Below are 14,845 nucleotides of genomic sequence, written 5' to 3'. Positions count from 1 at the left end.
CTCTAAGTCCATTCACATCTCTACAAATGACCCAGTTTCAGTCCTTTTTATGGCTGAGTAATATTCCTGTGTGTGTGTGTGTGTGCGCGCGCGCATGCGCCACATCTTTTTTTTAACACCAAAAACATTTTGTATTGGGGTATAGCCGATTGAAAATATTGTGATAGTTTCAGGTGAACAGTGTAGGGACTCAGCCATACGTATACATGTATCCATTCTCCCCCAAACTCCCTTCCCATCTAGGCTGCCACATAACATTGAGCAGAGTTCCTTGTGCTATACAGTAGTGTTTTGTTGATCATCCATTTTAAATATAGCGGTATGTACATGACCTTCCCAAAGTCCTTAACTGTCCCCTCCCCCTGGCAACCATGAGTTCATTTACTATGTCCGTGAGTTTCTTTCCATTTTGTAAGTAAGTTCATTTGTATCATTTCTTTTTAGATTCCATATATTAAGGATGTCATATGATATTTTTCCTTCTCTGACTTACTTCACTCTGTATGACAGTCTCTAGGTCCATTCACATCTCTACAAATGACCCGATTTTGTTTATTTTTATGGATGAGTAATATTCCATTGTATGTATATGGGGGTGTGTGTGTGTATGCCACATTTTCTTTATCCATTCCTCTGATGGACATTTAGCTTGCTTCCATGTCCTGGCTATTGTAAATGGTGCTGCAGTGAATATTGGGTTGCAAGTGTCCTTTTGAATTATGTTTTTCTCTGGGTGTGTGCCCAGTAATGGGATTACTGGGCCATATGGTAGTTCTGTTTTTAGTTTTTTAAGGAACTTCCATGCTGTTCTCCACAGTGGCTGCACCAGTTTATATTCCTGACAGCAGCACATCTTACTGTGCTGGGAACTCTGTTGTGTCCTGTTTCCTGATGTTGGTAATTTGTGTCGTCTCTTGCTTTGATCTTTGTCAGTCTCACTAGAGGTTCCCTGCTCTTTGAAGGGGCTTACAGTTTTCTCCTCTACCAACGCAGTATTTTTTCCAGGGCTGCAGTGTGATTTTTGTGAGTCTTTGTATTTTTTTTTTTTAATTCAAAATCATAAGGCTCTTTTATTTCTAGTCACTTTTAACTCCAGTATAATAACATTTTCCCCCTTAACTACCCCAGTTGCTTTCTTTTGATTTCTTACTTAAAATAGAGCAACTACTCCAGTAATCCAAGTTTCTACTTTAGTAAACTAGAAACAGAAGAGCAAATTAAATCCAATGTAAGCAGAAGAAATAATGAATTAGAGCAGAAACCATTGAAGTGAAAACAGGAAATCGGTAGAGAAAGTCAGTGAAACCAAAGGCTTTTTTTTTTTAAAAGATCAGTAAAAATTGATAAACCGTTAGGCAGGCTAAGGAAAAAAAAAAGAGGATACAAATTACTAGTATAAGAAATGAAAAAGAGGGCATCACTACAGATCCCACAGACATTAAAAGGATGATAAAGCTCTATGTGGGAGAAGGCAACAGCACCCCACTCCAGTACTCTTGCCTGGAAAATCCCATGGACAGAGGAGCCTTATAGGCTGCAGTCCATGGGGTCGCTGAGTCGGACACGACTGAGTGACTTCACTTTCACTTTTCACTTTCGTGCCTTGGAGAAGGAAATGGCAACCCACTCCAGTGTTCTTGCCTGGAGAATCCCAGGGACAGGGGAGCCTGGTGGGCTGCCATATATGGGGTCGCACAGAGTCAGACACAACTGAAGTGACTTAGCAGCAGCAGCAAAGCTCTGTGTTGACCTAGTAGGGTATGATGGGCAGGGGGTGGGAGCAAGGCCCAAGAGGGAGAGAATGAACATATACTTACAGCTGATTCATGTTGTAGGCAGAAACTAACACAACACTGTAAAGCAGTTATCCTCCAATTAAAAATAAATTTTAAAAACAGATAATAAAGTAGTAATAGTAATAAACAGCTTGTTCCCCTAAAAATTTTTAGCTCTATGCCTAAAAATTTGATGACCTAGGTAAATAGACCAATTCCTTGAAAGACACAGGCTGCCAAAACTCGCAGAAGAAGAATAATGACAATACGAAATGGCTTACATCTATTAAAGAAATTGAGTCTGTAATTAATATCATTCCAAAATAGAAAGCACACACCCATATGGGTGTACTGGGCACATTCTGCCGAACTCTCAAGGAAGAAATTATCCCGGTTGTCTACAGTCTCTTCCAGTGGGCGGAAGCAAAGGAAGATCTAGTTTATTCTCTGAGGCCAGCATTGCTGCTGCTGTTGCTGCCAAGTTACTTCAGTCATGTCCAACTCTGTGCAACCCCATAGACGGCAGCCCACCAGGCTCCACCGTCCCTGGGATTCTCCAGGCAAGAACACTGGAGTGGGTTGCCATTTCCTTCTCCAGTGCATGAAAGGGAAAAGTGAAAGTGAAGCCGCTCAGTCGTGTCCGACTCTTAGCGACCCCATGGACTGAAGCCTGCCAGGCTCCTCCATCCATGGGATTTTCCAGGCAAAAAAGTACTGGAGTGGGGTGCCATTGCCTTTGTGAGGCCAGCATTACCTAACACCAAAACGACAGGCATCACAAGAAAACTACCAACTAAGATCTATCATGAACACAGATGCAGAAATCCTTAACAAGATATTAGCAAATGTAATCAACTAATGTATAAAAAGAATTATATACCACAATCAAGTAGGGTTTATTCCAGATATGCAAGGCTGCTACAATAGAGCAGTTACTCTAAATGTTCTCTAAATTACCTATGTCAAATTTCAAAATAGATCATCATGGTAGAATATTATTTTAAAAAAACACTGTCCTCTTGACTCAGAAATCAGACCTCCACCATCTGACTTAGGGGTAGCATGGTTAATGGAACTAGTGGAAGAACTGAATTTGAGTCCCTCTTCTCTTAGGTACTTACTGGCTGTGACTTAAGGCAGTTTTTCAGTTTCTTACCTTGCTTTTTAGGATTGATCTCACTTAAGATAAATAATATATATGAAAGGGTTTTGTAAACTGAAAAGTGCTAAAATGTGAATTACTTTCAGTGAGAGAAAAGACCTTCTGACTAAACCAAAAGTATAACAGGTGGGACATACAATCCAGTACCCCTAATTTCTTTATTCTTTAGGGTCCATTGACTTTAAAAATAAATGCAGTTCTGTAAACTATAATGATGGTGGTATTGCTGAATGCCTGCTAAATTTCAGACTTTACACAATAAGCTTGACTGTTTTGCCTGTTCACAGTAATGAAAAGCAAAATACTAGAACTGGTGCAGGACTATTAAAAGCTAGGCAGGGACTTCCCTGGTTGTCCAGTGGATAAGACTCTGCACTCTTAATGCAGGGGGGCCCAGATTCGATCCCTGATCAGGGGACTAGATCCCTCATGCCACAGCTAAGACCTGGCTCAGCCTAAATAAATAAATAAATAAATAAATAAATAAATAAAATATATGTTAAAAAAAATAGTCAAAGCAACAATGGTAAGAAATAGTAGTAGACTAAGGGGGGAAGCCTGTATTAAAAGAATTATAGAAACCTAAGTGTTCAGTCTTCTAGGGGGCACTTACAGCACTGTTTAGCAAAATTTAAATGTGTATACCCTTTGATATGATATTAACTTGTAGAAATTTATTCTGAAGGTATAATCTGACAAATAAACATATCTGCATGGATATTTATTTTAGCTTTACTTATCATGGTTGGTTAAAAGTTGGGAGTAACATAAATATACATCAGGAAGGGTTTTGACAAGCACATTATGATCCAGTACATCCTCCGAGTGGCATTGTGCTAGGGAGCTGATGTACCTCTATGTCTGTTGATAAAGAGGACAGTGATTTATTGTAAACCCTCAGGAATACTGTAATCCCAGCTTAATAAATTTGCATAAAATGTGTTTGGAGTGTCTGGAAGGAAGATATGGCAAAACAGTGGACAGTAATTTTGTGAGGTGGGGTGATTACAGATTTTTTTAAACCTTTCTCTCTACTAAGTATTTATAGTTATCTTGTATTTTTTTAATGTTATTTTTAAATTAGGGATGTGGATTTTCTTCTTTTTCCCCAGCTTTATTGAGATGTAGTTGTTATATAGCATTGTGTAGTATATACTTGATTGCTGAGGCTGAATCTTGGTGGTTACCGCAGTGACAGGGGCTATTTCTGGGACTGAATACATTGAGTTCTTACGATGCAATTATTTTCTAGGGAAGTGGAAAATCAACTTTAGCGAAGGCAATCTGTAAAGAAGCATTTGACATATTGGATGCCCATGTGGAAATAATTGACTGTAAAGCTTTACGAGGTATGAATATGGTAATATTCTACATAAAAGTCTTTTTTGGTAGAAAGAAATGTTACTATTTAATGCTGCTAATTAATAAATACAAATAGCTAATCTTTATTTAATTTTTCTGTTTCTCATTTGGTCATTGAAATTACTTAGAAATTTTAGATCTTTGGCATTCTAATGTTTTTAAAAAAAAATTTAAAACTCCCCATATTTGCTGGAGGCTTTTTTTTCCCCCTAGCCAAAACTCTTTGTAGACAATACTCCTAAAAAATGCCAGTTTGCACAACTCTGAGAAAATTATTATTTAGAATATACTCTAATTGGGTATAGATTACTTCTGAATTGCTTTCAGGAACTCATCAGGTGACTGCTTCAGGGGAGGGAAAGTGGGTGGCTGTAGACAGCAGAGAGGAAATTTACAATCTACCACACACAGCTGACTCTTGAACAGCACGTGTGTTAGGGGTACCAACCCTCCATGAAGCCAAAAATCTTCGTATAACTTATAGTCAGCCCTCTGAACACGTGGTTCCACTGTATCCACGAATTCAACCAACCTTGGGTGATATAGTATTGTAGTATTTCCTATTGGAAAAAATCCACATATATGTAAGTACACTTGCACAGTTCAAACCTATGTTCAAGGGTCAACTGTACACTTTTACTTATGAAAGTCAGTAACATATTATTATCCAATTGTTTAAGAATTGGAAAAATTTTACTGAGTAGTTAATTTTTTCTCCCCTTGCTACCACTCCTACTCCCAACTAGTCATTATATTCTGTTTATTAATCTAGTATATAGTAAGAAACTAAGAAATAGCCTTTAAAAACCCATTACTTCATATTCTATAAAGGTGGATTTTGGAGACCTTGTCCTTCTCTTAGAGTCTTGCTTGCAGCCTCATGTGAAAATTTTAAGATTGAAGTAACAGGAACTCTTGACCTTGCTTATGAATTAGTATGTTCTCTATTCTTTGAAAATGAAAAGTTTGTAATTCACCATGAAGATGGAAGTCAAATTAGTAATTCAAATATAGCAATTCTAGGATCTTGAGGCAGCTACATTTGTGTTTGCTTTTATCTGATTCTTGACCCCTTATTTTCATTTATATTTTCCCACATCCTGTTTTTATTTTACTGTTTTGTTATACATAGGGATCTGAAATTCTCCATGGAATGAACAAACACATGTGTATAGAAATTAGTATCATAGTCTTTCAGTTTTATAAAATTCAGTACTTTACTGAGTCCTTTGAAGCTGTATTAATTAAACTGTGTTAATGACTAACAAGTTTTAGTGATTGGTATATTAACAAAATACTGTATGGATTAAATTTGCATAGTCAAATCAATATTGAGCTTTTCTAATGCTTTCAAGGGCAGCCTGAACTTTCCCAGCCTTCAAATAACATTAAAACCATTTTATATCTTCTGTGTTAAGGAAAAAGGCTTGAAAACATACAAAAGACCCTAGTGGCAGCTTTCTCGGAGGCTCTGTGGCGGCAGCCTTCTGTTGTTCTGTTGGACGACCTGGACCTTGTCATTGGCCGCTCTGCTCTCCCCGAACACGAGCACAGTCTGGAGGCTGTTCAGAGCCAGCGGCTTGCCCACGGTAATGCACACGTCCACTCGCTGGCTGCAGGCCTTTTCCTTTATCAGTCAGCGTTTTTAGTGTTAGTAGTAAATCTGTGCTCTTTGGAGAACAGAATATGTGCTACGTAATGTGTTGCTTTTGAGGCCTCTGGGAGCATTGTATAATTGTGTAGTTATCCTGTGTTAGCAAGATCCATAGGGCAGTGTGAACATTCTCCAACCTCATCATTAGTCTTTGGGGCCATATTCTCTGGAGTGGGTTGCCATTCCCTTCTCCAGGGGATCTTCCCGACCCAGGGATTGAACCCATGTGTCCCACATTGCAGGAACATTCTTTACCATCTAAGCCACCAGGGAAGTTCTCCCTTCTTCACTTATTAGAAATTGCTGAACTGTACAGCTTTACTCTTGTTTTGCTCACTTGACAAACACTTCTCTATTGCTCATGCACAGTCTGTAGTCTCAGAGTCTTGGAGAGGAAATAAAAATAAACAGATAGTGTTGGTACAGAAGACTCATAGTTATAATGATAGCTACCATGTGTTGACTGTGAGGGGTTGCTTTGTATTCCCCATGCAGATACTCTCCTGGTTTTACAGGTGAGTAAATGGAAATTCAAGGTGATGTAATTTGACCAGGAAGACACAACTAGGAGGTGGGTAGGATATGTTCTGCTGGAAGTGTGTACAGAGTGCGATGGGAGCACATGTACTAAACTGGAGGTGGTTGGGTAAGAAGTTATCAGGGAAGGTTTTTGAGAGAAGTTCATAACTGAGATGAGTTTTGATGGAGGAGCAGAAATTAGCACGGAGCAGCTTCAGGCTAATGAAGGCGCAAAGGTACAGAAGTCCAAGCAATTCCAGTGGAGCTTGGGGTTCTAGGAGAGGATCGGATCAGGGGTTGGAGGATTTGACAGCATTCAACTGCGTCAGGGTTCTTAAGAGATGAATACAGAATGCAACCATAATGGATGGATTACCATAAATTAGTGTTAATTTCACATTTGGAATCTTGTAGTGTCTGAAAGACTTGCTAATCTCATGTTTAAGGGAATGCTGCAGATTTCTAGGTCAGAATCAGATATATGTTATTAAAGCCTGTTTCGGTTCTTACCTCATACCAGTCAAACCTTTCTTGAGCTAGAGTAGAAAGAGATTGTCCAGAAAGCCATAGGTATATAAGCTGTATTTTGCTTGCTCGATAGAACACAATATGAAAGTTTATCATCCTTCTATAATACTTATTTCAGAGACTCCTTTTCATTTACCTATTAAGATCCAGAAGTTTACCTGTTAAGAACCAGCCTCACTAGGCATGGTTCTGAGTACACAGCATTTACATTGCTTCCTTTGCCTCTATTAGAATAATTGGAACCTGGCCAATACTAGGTCCTCAGTCTAGATAAACTGCAGAATGAGTGGAAGATTTAATTTTTGAAAGGTAGAGAGGAGCCATACCATTCATACTCTACTTTAAAGCTCGACTTTAGGTTATTATTTTTAATTAGTGTATGATTTTAAAATTTCACTTTTATATAATAAGCTTTTACACTGTGTTGCTTAATTCCAGCTTTGAACGATGTGGTGAAAGAATTTATTTCCATGGGAAGTTTGGTTGCACTGATTGCTACAAGCCAGTCGCAGCATTCTCTACATCCTTTACTTGTTTCTGCTCAAGGAATTCACATATTTCAGTGTGTCCAGCATATTCAACCTCCTGACCAGGTAACTTACTACTTATGAAGATTGTTGAAATGTGTCCCCTTTTATATAAATTATTTATCAACTTTATTAATGATGTATAACTTTAAATGTAATGCTTATGTTAGTGATCTTAAGAAGACTTAAAAATCAACCTTCAGTACATGTTTTACTTAGATACGAAATTTTCATCTGTAAACATCTGAAATATTACCAGGTACTTTCCAAGGAAATATCTTTTTTGAAAATAACATTTCTTCTTTTTTTCTTATTAAAGTTTTTTTTTTTCCCATTTAAAATGAAACAAAAACCCTCTGAACTGCTTCATTCTGCATCAGTAAAATCTATAAATACACTATGGAAATTAGAATTCTTTTTAGATTTAGTGAGATACAGTTGACAAGAACAATAGTATATATTTAAAGTGTACAACAGTGATTTGATATACATATACATTGTGGAACATTTACCACAGTCAAGATACTTAACACATCTATTACCTCATATATTAACCTTTAAGAATTTCTTCTTTTAAAACTGTAACTAGCTAAACTTTTTTTTTTTTTTAATCAGCACTAATATTCTGTACCCACTATGATTCTGACATCCATTTCCAGTATGTGGGGTCTTTTCCCCACACCACCAAGCAATTCTTGGAGACCAGCTGGATGTCCTACAGTTCGCCTGATCCTGACACTACCCAGAGATAGCGTCAGATTTCACAGGTTAAGGGCTCAGTCCCACTAGACTGCCCTCCACGTCAGATACCAGTGTTACCGTGCTTCTGACTGGCTTTCCGTCAGAGGTTCCCACGACTCCCTCTTTGGGTTCAGTTAATTTTCGATAGCAAGTCAGAGAACTTTGGAAACTAGTTTACTCAGTGGATTACCAGTTTGTTACCAAGAATATGAACAGATACAAATCAACAGTCAGGTGAAAAGATACACAGGATGAGGTCGGGCACAAAAGAGCTTGTGTCCTTGTGGAGTTTGGGACTTGGTCTGGTGGCAAGTGGAAGTGTTCCAGTTCTCCAGCCTGAAAGTGAAGGTGCTCCTCACTCAGTCGTGTCCGACTAGTTGCGAGCCCATGGACTGTAGCCCACCAGGCTCCTCTGTCTGTGGAATTCTCCAGGCAAGAATACTGGAGTGGGTTGCCGTTTCCTTCTCCTGGGGATCTTTCCAACTCAGGGACCGAACCCAGGTCTCCTGCATTGCAAGTGGATTCTTTACTGTCTGAGCCACCAAGGAAGCCCTTCTCCAGCCTGGGAGCTCTGCAGACCCTGTCCTTTTGGGGTTTTATGGGAACTCCATTACATAGGTATCATTAATTAAATCATTGGCCATTGGCATTGACTCAGCCTCCAATCTCTCTCCCTCCTGGGAAATCAGGGGTTGGGACTGAAAGTTTCAGTTCTCTAGACTAGGCAGGTTACTCTGGCAACCAACCCCATACTTAGGTGCTCTCCAAAAGTCACCTCATTAACATAAACTCAGATATGGCTGAAAGGGGTTTGTTAGGAGTGTCGAGACACATTTATCACTCTTATCATTTAGGACATTTTAAGGGTTTTAGGAACTCTGTGCCAGAAGCATGACAGAGACCAAATGTATATAAGCACATTGGAGAAGGCAATGGCACCCCACTCCAGTACTCTTGCCTGGAAAATGCCATGGATGGAGGAGCCTGGTGGGCTGCAGTCCATGGGGTCGCTAAGAGTCGGACACGACTGAGCGACTTCACTTTCACTTTTCACTTTCATGCATTGGAGAAGGAAATGGCAACCCACTCCAGTATTCTTGCCTGGAGAATCCCAGGGATGGCAGAGCCTGGTGAGCTGCCGTCTGTGGGGTCGCACAGAGTCGGACACGACTGAGGTGACTTAGCAGCAGCACATACCACCCATCGTCTCCTTTGGGGGCTTACAGTCCTGATGGCTTTAGTGGCACTGCGCTCCAAGAATGTTCCCATGCAGGCAGCCATGTTTTAACTATGTTTAAAATTCTTACCTAGCATCTAGGCTAAGTACTCAGACCCTTTGCTAATTAACTGTTATTGTAGTTAGGGTCTTTGGTCATGTACACACTGCTATATTTAAAATAGATAACCAACAAGGACCTACTGTGTAGCACAGGGAACCCTGCTCAATGTTATGTGGCAGCCTGGATGGGAGGGGAATTTGGGGGAGAATGGGTACATATAAATGTATGGCTGTGTCCCTTCACTGTTCACTTGAAACTATTACAACATTGTCTTGTTAATCAGCTATACCCCAATACAAAATAAAAAGTTTACTTAAAACCCCCCCAAAAAAACCCATCACATTGTACACTTTATATATCTTATCATTTTGTCAATTATATCTCAAAGCTGAAGGAAAAGGATAAAAATATTATACCTGTTATTAAGCGTAACAGAACATAGTGATATCGACCATTGAATGTTTTTAGAATTATGTTTTATGGGAATAACAACAAAAAAATACTCTTAAAGGAGCCAAAATAAAAATCTTTACTGGAGAAAGAAAGAGCAGTCATCTATCAATGTAATTCTTTTTACAGCTTTATTAAGGTATAAAAAAATTGAAGACAACAAACTCACTATCTAAAGTGTACAATTTGGGAGTTTCCTGGTGGAATAGTGGTTAGGATTCAGCTCTTCCACTGCTGTGGCCCGGGTTCAGTCACTGATTAGGGAACTGAGATCCTGCAAGCCACATGTTGCAACCAAAAAATAAAGTGTACAATTTGATCAGTTTTAACATATGTATATACCATGAAACCGTCACCACGATCAAGGCAGCAAACATTTCCAGCCCTCCCAGGCATTTCCTTAGTACCCTTTTGCAGTCAGCCCTCCCCCCATCCTCCCCCAGTCTATCTGCTTTCTGTCCCTGTAGATTATGGCAACCGGATTTTCCTCAAAATACGTGTACAAAAGTTTGCACTCAAGTAAAATTATAAATTTAAATTTTGTGTTTTTTTTCCTTAGGATCAAAGATGTGAAATTCTGCATACTGTAATAAAAAATAAACTGGACTGTGACATGAAGAGGTTCACTGGTCTTGATCTGCAGCGTATAGCTAAAGAAACGGAAGGATTTGTGGCTAGAGATTTTACCATGCTTGTGGATCGAGCCATACATTCTCGTCTCTCTCATCAGAATGTGTACACCAGGGAAGGTACGTTTTATTGCTAAAACCAAAATTTGTTTCCTTCTTTCCTGTGTGGAGAAATGTAATTGTAGTAAGGTAAGAATTAAATATAGTCCATCTTAGCATTCAAATAAGCAGGTATTTGAGTAGAAAATGGGCATTTCCAGCTAAGTTGACTACATTTTTTTAACTGAGTTAAGATTGGCTAAGTGAAATCAGATGGGAAAAGACAAATACCACAGGATTCTATTCACGTGGAACATAAAAAACAAATGAACAGACCAAACCAAACAGAAATATGTGGATATGAAGAACAGAGTGGTGGTTACTAGAGGGGAGGGCAAGCTGGGTAAGGGAGTCAGCTGTATGAGAATTCATACATAGATATGACTACCAAAAGAAGTTGTGTTTATTTTTAAACAGAATTAATTTTAACAACATTGGACTTCCAAAAGGCTCTCCGAGGATTTATTCCTGTGTCTCTGCGAAATGTCAACCTACATAAACCTAGGGACCTGGGCTGGGATAAGATCGGTGGACTACATGAAGTTCGGCAGATACTAGTGGATACTATCCAGTTACCAGCCAAGGTACTTAAAAGAAAAATTGAGTACTACCTGCTTCCTGTAAAACCCCTGAATCATTGGCTCTGGCTGTATGTGTTGGCTTGCTCAGTCTCAGTTTGACCCAACAAGAATTTATTGTTACCAAATAAACATCCAGTCCTATTTTGGGCACTTGAACAGACTTTTTACGTATTTGATATAGTCCTTGCCCCTAAAGCTGGGGAGATATTTTAGATAATTTTTTTTAATTTTATTTTTTTATTTTTGACTGCACTGGGTCTTCATTGCTTTGTGGGGGTTTTCTCTAGTTGTGGTGAGCAGGGCCTACTCCTCATTGCAGTGCACGAGCTTCTCATGGCAGTGGTGTCTCTTGTTGCGGAGCACAGGCTCCGTAGGGCATGCGGGCTTCAGTAGCTGTGGCACGTGGGCTTAGTTGCTCCAAGGCTTGTAGAATCTTCCTGGACCAAGGATCGAACGCATGTCCTCTGCATTGGCTGGCGGATTCTCATCCACTGTGCCACTAGGGAAGTCCTGTAGTAAAATTACAGTTTGATGTGAATTTCAGAGTTCTTAGATTTTTCTTGAATAATTCAGATTTCACTGAAGCATATGAGCCATCAGCTAGGGTTGAGCAGAAACAGATAGAAATAAACTAGAAGGTGGGAGAGCCATTGAGGTCCACAGAACTGATGGATTAAGCCAGATTTTGGGTGACAGTCTAGAAAAGCAGAGTTAGCAGGCAGCGCCGACCAGGCTGACTGTTCTTTAGATCAGAAGTAGAATCTAGAAGGTGGTGTGTTTGGATGAGAAACCTGAGAGAGAAGGATCTTTGCATGAGATCAGGGACACGACCAAAGAGATAAAGAAATGGGTAAGGCCCTCAGTTACGTGTAAGTCCTGGGAACTGTCTGGTGGGGACTGGGACGTACTGAGTGCAGCCCACAACTGGGGGTTAAAGCCTGTGTGGAAGAACATGGGCATGGGAAGTGGCCTGCAGGATCACGACCCAAAGGCTGGGTCTGGGCAGCAGCAGCAGCAGTGTCCAGGTAGGTGAGGCCATCTGCATAAGTGCTGACTTTTTTGGGGGACCTCATTTAGGTTCGAATGGAGGTCAAGATGAGGTTGGAATTTTGTCAACATATGGGACTAAATAGACGTACCCAATAGAGCAGACCCAGTGGGCTTCCCCAATGGCTCAGGAGTTAAAAAATGCACCTGAAGTGCAGGAGACATGGATTCAATCCCTGGGTCAGGAAGACCCCCCTGGAGAAGAATGGCAACCCACTGCAGTGTTCTTACCTGGAGAATCCCATGGACAGAGGAGCCTGGTGGGCTGCAGTCCCCGGGGTCACACAGAGTTGAACATGACTGAGCACAGGCTCACATGCTGCCCAGAGGAGACCAGGTGGTTGCTGACAGAGCCAGACAGTTTTCTTGCTGTTCAAAAAGTTTTGAAACCTGTTCAGAAAGTTTTCTTGTTGAGAAACTGGTGGTTTAGAGGGTAAAATAGAGCAGTCAAATTACTTGTTCATCATGGAATCTCCTGGGAGATTTTACTATTATCATTACACATGTTTCTTTATTATATTCTTTCCTTAATTGAGTATATTTGAATAGGTGTAGCAGTCATAGCTTGACCCATGAGCCATGCAGGTGGAGGGCATTATACTTATTTTTATTTTTTTAATGTTTGGGGGAAAAAAACAGGAAAAGTGGAAAGAAGTTCAGATCCATTTATATGCATTTTATGTGGAATGTATTCCATGGTCCAGTGGGAAAAATCTGTGTTAGTTCCTTTGAGTTCATTTATTATTTTAAGTAGGAATTTTTTTTCTGTCATTGCACTGTTACAGAGATGGCAGTTGTTACCATCCAAGGACTTTTTTCTGTACACTGATCTTTAGCTGCTCAGTCATTTGTTTTAGAGTTGAGCTCTTTGTCATATTTTTGTATTTTTCAGTACCCGGAATTATTTGCCAACTTGCCCATACGACAGAGGACAGGAGTGCTGCTGTATGGTCCTCCTGGAACAGGAAAAACCTTACTAGCTGGAGTAATTGCACGGGAAAGTGGAATGAATTTTATTAGTGTCAAAGTATGTTTGGCATTTACCTTTTTTTTTTTTAATTGAGGCAAAATTTATAGAATTATTTTAAAGTGTACATTTCATTGGTATTTAATGCATTCACAGTGCTGTGTAGCCACCACCTCTCTAGTTGCAAACTTTTTCATCACATTCTCCATCCCCCTCCCAATCCACTGCAATCACCAATCTGCTTTCTGTCTCTCTGAGTTTGCCTGTTCTAGATACTTCATAGAAAAGGAATCATGCAGTGTGTCACCTTTTTGTCTGACTTCTTTCACTTAGCATAATGTTTTCAGGGTTCATCCAAGTTGTAACATGCCTCAGTACTTCAGGACTGTTTATGGGTGGATGATATTCAGTCTTTTTTAAGTTGGTGTGGACATGCCATAGTTTGGTGAACATCTGGGTTGTCCCCACTTCTTAGCTGTTATGAATAATGCCGCTGTAAACATTTGTACATAAATTTTTGTGTGGACATATGCCTTCAGTTCCCTGGAATACATATATGCCCCAGAGTATAATTATAAATATGATCACTCATATGGTAATTCTGTGTGTAACTTTTTGAGGAACCACCAAACTTTTTTCATAGTGACTACACCGTTTTACATGTACAGCAGCATGAGAGTGAGTATACCTATTTTTCCATATCCTCGCCAACCCCATTTGTTTCTTGATAGTGGGTTAGTCTCATATTTGGAAAACTATTAATAGTAGAAGCAGTGATCAGTCTGTTATGCTGTGTGGGAAATTTAATAATGAGGCATCTCTCTTTTGTAGGGCTTATTATTAGTATGTTTTTGCTTAAGGCGGCAATAGAATTATGTATAAATATTCAGATTGAGAGCAAACTTGAAGGGGGAGGAAAAGCTAGAAGACTAGGGCCTGGAGACCACTCTAAGGCAGAAGGTGAAGTTTTCATGTTTCTGTTATTTGTTGTCTATATTTCACCCCTGCTGCATCACACCAAGTGTTAAGTTTTCTCAGATGTAGGGTGAGTATGTAACTTAAAAGGACATGCTAGCAGATCTCCAGACAGTCACCAGGTGGCGCTAGTGGTAAAGACTCTGCCTGCCAGTGAGTGAGACTCAAGAGACTGGGCTTTGATCCCTGGGTCTGGAAGATCCCTTGGAGTAGGAAATGGCACCCCACTCCAGTGTTCTTGCCTGGAAAATTCCATGGGCAGTGGAACCTGGCAGGCTACAGTCCATGGGGCTGCAAAGAGTCAGACTTCACTGTGCACGTAGAGGATCATTTTGAGTAATGCTTCTCACTCCACCACTGGTGTTGTCATTATGGTCTGGGATGTGCTGTCTTATTTGTACAGTTTCAGCGCCCCAGCCGTATGTATTTGCCAAAGAGCAATTACATTTCAAGGCAAAGGAATCATAAGCGGATTTTCCCCCACCATCTGGAAATAGGGTGTTTCGGTGAAACATTTCCGTAAACCAAAATGGTATAAAGCAAACTCAC

At 40.0% G+C, this 14,845-nt stretch overlaps 1 protein-coding gene across 14 annotated transcripts in view; it reads left to right on the top strand.

The window, feature by feature from the left end:
- Positions 1-14,845, top strand: part of PEX1 (peroxisomal biogenesis factor 1) — an 82,851-nt gene that overhangs the window by 41,292 nt on the left and 26,714 nt on the right. For 13 of the 14 annotated variants that reach the window (XM_081531386.1, XM_081531388.1, XM_081531383.1 and 10 more), the window contains 6 exons: positions 4,190-4,286; positions 5,718-5,888; positions 7,439-7,593; positions 10,558-10,747; positions 11,144-11,310; positions 13,247-13,381. In XM_081531386.1, coding sequence (XP_081387512.1) covers positions 4,190-4,286; positions 5,718-5,888; positions 7,439-7,593; positions 10,558-10,747; positions 11,144-11,310; positions 13,247-13,381 — 915 coding nt within the window. The remainder of the gene's footprint in view (positions 1-4,189; positions 4,287-5,717; positions 5,889-7,438; positions 7,594-10,557; positions 10,748-11,143; positions 11,311-13,246; positions 13,382-14,845) is intronic. The other variant, XM_081531389.1, reaches the window with a different exon arrangement.

Source organism: Giraffa tippelskirchi, chromosome 10 (genome assembly GCF_054371585.1).
Source record: "Giraffa tippelskirchi isolate mGirTip1 chromosome 10, T2T-mGirTip1v1.2.pri, whole genome shotgun sequence".
In the NCBI taxonomy this organism is placed as follows: Eukaryota; Metazoa; Chordata; class Mammalia; order Artiodactyla; family Giraffidae; genus Giraffa; species Giraffa tippelskirchi.
Note: the sequence above shows the minus strand (reverse complement) of the source record. Positions and strands in the feature narration are given on the sequence as shown.